The 7571-nt window shown below is 38.7% G+C and overlaps 2 protein-coding genes across 8 annotated transcripts in view; one reads left to right on the plus strand and one right to left on the minus strand.

The window, feature by feature from the left end:
* The window catches only part of fmnl3 (formin-like 3), a 30988-nt gene extending 29314 nt beyond the window's left edge, over positions 1–1674 (plus strand). For 6 of the 7 annotated variants that reach the window (XR_004609756.1, XR_004609759.1, XR_004609757.1 and 3 more), the window contains one exon: positions 167–1674. Coding sequence is in view for 1 of the 7 variants with exons in the window: in XM_034537435.1 (XP_034393326.1) it covers positions 167–231 (65 nt within the window). In the remaining 6 variants the exon portion in view is untranslated. The remainder of the gene's footprint in view (positions 1–166) is intronic. The other variant, XM_034537434.1, reaches the window with a different exon arrangement.
* Positions 1675–1967: 293 nt separating this feature from the next.
* Positions 1968–7571, minus strand: part of lrp1ab (low density lipoprotein receptor-related protein 1Ab) — an 81603-nt gene continuing 75999 nt past the window's right edge. Inside the window, exons 83-89 of the mRNA XM_034537433.1 lie at positions 6818–6979; positions 6333–6504; positions 6008–6109; positions 5156–5232; positions 4981–5074; positions 4020–4164; positions 1968–3589 (exon numbers count right to left, since the gene is read on the minus strand). Coding sequence (XP_034393324.1) covers positions 3452–3589; positions 4020–4164; positions 4981–5074; positions 5156–5232; positions 6008–6109; positions 6333–6504; positions 6818–6979 — 890 coding nt within the window. The 3' untranslated portion in view covers positions 1968–3451. The remainder of the gene's footprint in view (positions 3590–4019; positions 4165–4980; positions 5075–5155; positions 5233–6007; positions 6110–6332; positions 6505–6817; positions 6980–7571) is intronic.

Below are 7571 nucleotides of genomic sequence, written 5' to 3' on the forward strand. Positions count from 1 at the left end.
TACATATCCTCTACATATATGGCTTAACACACTCTTAGCACTGTCTAAGAACAAATAAGTTAAAGTTAAGTCAAGTAGTAGCAAGTTTGCTTATGTACCTCTGGGTCCGCTAACATGTGTGTCCCCCATCCCTGTTTCTGACCCCTCTCTCCATACCTACTCACAGATCTCCGAAACCAGCCTTTCCTGCGAGCTGATGCGTTGATCCGGAGCGGTTGGAAAAGACCCTAAACCACTCATTGATCACTTATACTCCCCTCCCCACTATAACCTCCCTCCCTGTGTCCAAATGGTCCATCTCTACCCTGAGGCTGCAGGTCACAAAGACTGAAAGGAGGGACAGGACAGAGCCCTTGTTATAGCTGGGTAATTTATTTATTTATGGAGGACCTTTACAGCCACTTTACGTGAGCAGGCATCATTACAGGAGCACCAGGGGTTACTCCTGTCTCACTGCAAACACAAGACTTTCCCTACCCTGTTCCCACAGAGAACCAGGAGAACAACTACAAAACAGGTGAGGTGAGTACTGGCGCACCACAAAGCAGGAGGAACTTTGCTTTCAATAACAAAGCGGCCGCCAACACGTGGATCCTATTCCCAAGAACGTTAATTTCCTCAGATTATGCAGTCGTAGCAGGACTTAGACTGGGAGTCAGCCAAGGGAAGATGCCAACTCTGCTGCGTGGATGATTGCCCTGAAGACTCATGCAAAACCTTCCTCCAAATAACAGAAGCTTCGATATTACAATGAGACATTTGAGGACGGTTTCCAAACTTTAAGCAACGTTGACACATTCAATCAAGACTAAATATTAACTATTTAGATTTCAGTCACCTTTTTTGGGAGGAAAAACCGTCAATTCTGCTGGTTCTTTTGGACAAGCTAGCCAAACCAAAATGTCTCCAATGCCTCATGTTTTGATTAAGAAGTGCCTTTTTTGTGTCAGTGTTCTCTTGAAGCAGCCATAATTTGTTCATTTTACAGCTTTCATTTGTTTTTTCAAAGATTGTATTTTGTATTGCCTTGTTCTATAACATTAGTCTTATAATACTGACAACAATATGCAGAAGTTTAAATTTCCAGCTTTAAAGTCATAAACCTACAACATTAAGGGGAATAATGATTTTACAATTACTCTTTTATTTACTTCTGGTGCATCAGTGTCTTCAAGCTCATAATGATTTATATTTTATTCGTGCCTTGTCCAAGAAGTTCTTAAGAACTGAATGTTATATGCCTTGACAACACTTTCTGTCATACTTTAAGTGGCATTAGGGAAGTGACAAATGTATGAAGAAGATTCCACATGGAGTGCTGATGAAGGGCCCCGAGGACGTTAACCTGCTATAGATGTGGTGATGGATGAAGGATGTGTCCATTCCTATGAGGTCTTGTTTTAAAATGATATTTAATCTCCTCTATTTTAATAGAGATTATGCCATTTCTCCAAACAACTGTTGAAATGTACATAACATTGGCATAAAGGGAGGATACATCTTAACACTAAATAATTTGGCTCAACATTCTATGAGACACTATTCTTTAACTGGGCATTTATATTAATGTACATTCAAATCAAGAAATCTACTTTTTAGAAGAAATTATCCATGCTATTGTCTATTGACTGAAATATGACACTTTCTGTTAAATAAATAAGATGAATATTGTAACTGCAAGACCAAAGACTGTCATTAGACCTCAGGAGGCTGTTCTTTCTTTCATGAAGCAACATTCAAAACAAGTGATTACATGTTCATGTTTTATTTATTTCTTTTTTTTTTCAAAGGAAACTTGATGTAGAAATAAGGAGTGATTGCTTTCCCCCTCCATCTCTCCAAATGACAGACAGAACCACTACATTTCTACTATAAAAATCCATTTAATTTCTTATATCAAAAAGAAATAGAATCATACCAAAACAATCAGAACCACAAATATCCATGTGGGTTTTTTCCACCAAAAGAAATTCTCCAACTGAAAAATGATTATTCTAATTTACACGGTCAGTTGAAAATCTAACAGAGCAGGATGTAGAAAAAGAAGATGTGACGTATATTGTTAACAAGTGAGGGGCGGAGCCAGAGAGTGTCCTCTACGTTGGGCGTGTGAGAGCACTTTGCAGAGTGATGAAGCAGGTGTGGCGGAACGCTCAGTTGAAAGCAGCGTGGTGAGAATCAGAGAGCAACACTTTAAGACTAACAGATGGTTAGCGTTAACAGCATGGCAAAGGAATGCTTATCAGTCCCCTCCCTGGGAATGCACTCAACAATGAGCATTAACATAGATTACACAGCCATGTAATTGCATACAATTAAACAAAAAAAAATAAAAAATACAATCTCACACAGAAGTACGTACCATTAAACGGTCTCCCCCCGGCCTTTCCTGAAAGTACATTTACAATCAAAAGACAAGGAACAAAAGCCAAATGCAGATTGTTTTTCAGTGATGACCGGAAATTCACAGAAGCTTGCCGTCCCTCAGTAAAATAACTTTCTAGAACAGTTTCAAAGCAAAGTCTGACTTCTGTCCAGAGTGTCCTGCAGTAGACTAAACCAAGGCCACAGATATCCATCCCAGACTTTTCATCCTGGAATGTGGACTTTGTTACAATCATCTTCACTCGGCGCACTCGCACACTGCCATCAACTCATTCATTGCCGACTAAAAGAATGTCAATTATACAAAGACTCACAAAAAACTTAAGTACAGACTGCTATTTGTTACTGATGTTTGTATTCCTGGGTATATTTTCAAGACACTTTGTTAATAGGTTTATATATATATGCAAATATATAATATAAATTTAGTCTGTGCAAGGAGGTAAAAGACAATCACTTGAATGTAGTTCTTTGAGACAACAGAACAAACGCCATCTGAGTCCTCCATGTGTACTCTCTCAGCCGCGGTCTCCCTTCAGACCTCCAGCAGCAAACGCACATGTACACATGAGAAAAACTGAGCCCAGGAAGCATTCATCGTGAGCACTGACACTTGAACAACAAACACTTGGCAACGTTTTCTAAGGTGGAACAATAATATTTTTTTCTCCCCCTATACCCCATAATTCATACAAAAATAAAAAATTCAAATTGTTCCACTGCCATTTGTATCGCTCTATCTTTTACTTTGCACAGAGGTAGTGGCTATATGCGTGAGAGGGGAGGGAGAGTTGTGAGGAGGAGGTGAGCAAAATTAAAAAGAACTGAATAAATGTCTATAAAATGGTTCCTTTTCATCACCAGAGAATTTTTTTTTGTCAAAGAACAAAATATAATACTGCAATCACTTAAAAAAAGTAGTCCTTCATTTTATACATTTTATACAATGTTCTCCTTTTTTTTGTTACTTTTCTTTTCACTTGGTAAAAGGCATAAGATGAGAGCTCATCGGCTCAGCACTGGGTTGGGCAGGGCAACGTCGGCAGAGTTCAATCCATGCCAAGCTCTACGCCAACGGGTCACTCATGTCCTCGTCGCCCTGGGAGAGAAGCTCCTTCTTTTCATCTGTGCTGGCCAGGGAGTTGCGGCTGTTGTGGGCGCCCATGTACAGGGTGGCATACACTGGGTTGGTGAAGTTGGTCGGCTGCAGAGCAAAGAAAATTACACGGTGACTCAAAGGGCACGAGAAAGGCAGAGATCCGTTCAATGTGAAACCGGCATTTACTGCATTTTGTGCTTGAAAAGGTCAGGTCATTCAAATGAACAAAAAAACATTTCGTCACCTAAAATGGTCAGTTCATCCAAATAGTTACAACCAATCACTTAATTTCTCTTACCATTGGGATAGTTTGGGTTTGTAATTTGGGGTTGATATGTTCTATAGTGTTTATAATGTAGTATAGTGTATTGGCCTGCTCTGGGAAATTATTTTAGGTGGCAGAAGTTTCAGAACTTTCCAATATAGGTAGTTGAAACTTAAACTATCTGTATGGCTGATTAGCACTCGGAGTAAGTGAAAAGAGATGTTTTCTGTGAGGAGATTATTAATACAAAACCGCTATTATTTGCATTACCTTGTCTGGGTCCAAAGCATAGTCTGAATCCAGGAGCTCCCCAGCATCATCGTCAGGGTCTCCTTCATAGATCTTATAGGCGGGGTTCCCAATCTCAACATTCATTGCTCCATTTGTCATTCGGTGGTGTTGGAAGCCCTTTGCACTGCAGACAAATAAAGATAAACCATCAAAACAATTAACTAGAAGAACATGACCTATGTTTTCAGAGAAACCGTAAATAACAAAACAATCACAGGCTTGAAAAATATCACAATGTGGCATACACCAGGTACCGACTCATCAGCAACGTACAATTCACACAATCAAGACAACATATATTAAAGGTCGTCAAATGAGCTTTTGTCAAAAGCTCATTTGATAAAACCCACAGAATATACAGCAGCATGTCTAGTGTGAAGAATGCTGGATTTTCCCATTGCAAATATTCGATTGTTTGCAAGCACATACACATTTTTCATAGGTGCACAGTTGTATATTTTAGTATTCAAGCAATAGCGTAAGCCTAACATTTACACATGTAAAAAAGGGAAGGTATGGAGATGCAGGACGGACATTACGGTTTGATTGTTTGTGCATCACCAGCAAAGCTACTTTGACTAAGAGTCAATAGGTCCCTGTGTTCGGAAACCCAATGATAGGCAAACAGGAGATGGCAGGCAATTACAAACAGATTTCTACATTGACCAACAGATTGGACAAATGGATTGACAAACAGATTGGCCAATCTGACTGGATATTAGGGATGGGAGGGGACAGGAGTTGTGGGTCAACATGTGAATTATGTAACTCTATGAAGTTACCGCGAGCACTGAGAACGAGATTTGCCCGGCCATAGAGACCTGGGAAACAGGAAATAGATGGTTATCAAAAGAAAGAAAGAGAAGCGAGATATCGGATAGTGTGAGGAACAGATGAAAAAATGGAGTTTGCATCATAAGTCTCTGAAACCAGGACTCACCCTCGCATTCTCCTCTTGTACCACAAGATGGCACCAACGACTAGAAGTGCCAGTAACAGCAGGAGAAGCACTGGGATGAGGATGGAGGCGGTACCTGCAAGTGAGTAAATAATATGAGCAAATATGACCAAAGTGCATGTTTTACTAACAAGATTCTGTGAACTGTGTGACTTACTTCCACTGGAGGAAGAAGAAGAATCCATAGTAGCTGCTGCAATTTTACATCTGTATCCCCTCCATCCCGCAGAACACCTGGACACACACAATGAAACAGTTACAAAGTGTGCAAGTTATTTGATGGTTCCTCTCTTGCCCCAGTAAACAATATTTTCACACCTTGACCTTTGACCATCAAATACTAATCAGTTCATCCTTGAGTCAAAGTGGACGAGTGTGCCAAATTTGAGTACAGACAAAACTTAAAGCATCTGGCAAAGAGTATGAGTGTGATTGCAATAAGTATAGAATGCCATTAAAAATATATAGTATGTAAAAGAATGTCATAGTACAGTATACAATGCAGTAAAAGTAATACTATATCACAAAAAGGCATGGAAGATTTCATAGTATAGCATGTCATTAAAAAGTAACATTATAGTAAGCCATTAAAGTCGTACATTTTATTACAGTATAGTATGTTGTAAAAAGTAATGAAAATGTTCATCGCATAGTATGCAATAAGAAAAGCATAGTTGTAAAAAAGAATGACAACAAAAATGATATAGTACGTAATAAAAACAAGTTTGTTATAAAAAAGTTTGTACTACGCTCTGCCTTTTTTATGGCATACTGTGTCGTAAAAAGTAATGGAAAAGGTCATAGATGTATGCAATAAATCAAGTATGTCATAAAATAATAATACAACTTTCAAATGTTATAAAAAAGACCAAGTGAAGTAGAAAAGTCCATTCCTGCACTGTTAGAATAATTTGTTCACAGTAAAAATGGGAATTTGCATGTGTAATTGAGATTTGAGATAAGTGTATAAACGTGTGGGGTTGAGATGGGTGTGGGTGTCATATCTTACTTGCACTGAGGAAGCAGGGTGCGAGTGTCAACTGAACATTGTCCATTTGAGCAGTAGTCCAAACAGGAATAGCAGCTGGGTTGGGTTTGACCGTTGGGGCAGCTATACATACACACACAAAAGAAAAATTATTATGTTTATTATGTTGCTTAATAATATCTCCTCAGAGTCCTGATACAGCATCCTTAAAGCCAATAGTTTCAAAATCAAATATGGCACATTAATTCACGTGTGTCCTTGCCCATGTGCTACTGAGCAGTCAAAAATGAAAATGTACCAATATATTTTGTGCAGGCTTTGTGCACGTTGTCCAAAGTGTACCCACCTGCAGGAAACCTCGCCTGAGGATGACGTCAAACACTTGCCCGTTCCACAGAATAGACATTTGTCCAACTCACATTGGTGTCCAATGTACTGAGTGGTGCAACGACAGATTTTGGTACCGTTGGAGGTTTGTAAGCAGGTTCCAGCGTTGTGACAGAACCCTTCACAATTAGCTGAGGACGGGAAGGAAGACGTGTAATAAGTGCAAAGAACTAAACGCTCATAGATTCAAACGTTGTTCCACAGGATTTATATAGTAATAGTTACTTTTTTCTTCTCAAACAATTAAGGATAACATTTTAAAAAGGTAATCATTTTGTGACAAAATGCCCCGTTCTAGAGTTGTCATTTTTTTGTACATTAAAAGGAACGAAACATATCTCTTTACATTAAGTACGACAGAAGAATAAATGTTCAAGAAGCTGATAATCCAACAGATCCAGACTCTTCAAAGATGTAGCAACATCTGACGGAGCTGCCACTTACTGTACTGGCACTGGTCTCCCTTGTACTCTGGCAGACAGCTGCAGGTTGGCTGGTTGCCCAAGTTGACCGAGCAGTTGCCTTCATTCAGGCAGTAGTCCTGACAAGTGTGGCGGTTACAATTGGGCCCTGTGAAGCCTTTTGGGCATCTGCAGGTTGGGGCCCCTGCGATACAAGAGATGAATTTGAAATTTAAAAAAAAAAGTGAAACAAATATAAAATTAATAAATAAATGAATACAACTACAATACCCAAAGGCAGCTATGCATCTCAATAACTGAAGTCCCTTACAGTATGTAGAATGTAATGTTTTTTGCATGTTTGCCCAATTTTAGTTGACTGTTACAGAATATTTACATAGATGTTGCACATGATAGAATAAAAGGCAGAACTAGCATTGAATCCAGTTGGTGATTTTCTGGAATCACCTACATTATGTCCTTTCTTTTGCAACATTTTGGCATGGGATCGATGTTACTAATGAATACTCCATTGATCTTTCACAGACATCAAAAGGAGGAGTGGAAATTGTACTAATGATTTTCAGACCATCTAAAATAATGATAATTTCACATCAAAGTTGCCATTACTTAATATTACTTAATATTTTGGAAGGAAAAGTGCCTATTTAATAACATCCAGACAGTATTCTCACTCACGTTGGTGTAAAAGTCATTTTTAATTCTACATAAATATACACACCTGAGAATGATGTTCTTATATAAAAAAGCGAAGAAATGTAGGATAAACATAATAT

The sequence above is a fragment of the Cyclopterus lumpus genome, chromosome 7, assembly GCF_009769545.1.
Source record: "Cyclopterus lumpus isolate fCycLum1 chromosome 7, fCycLum1.pri, whole genome shotgun sequence".
NCBI lineage: Eukaryota > Metazoa > Chordata > Actinopteri > Perciformes > Cyclopteridae > Cyclopterus > Cyclopterus lumpus.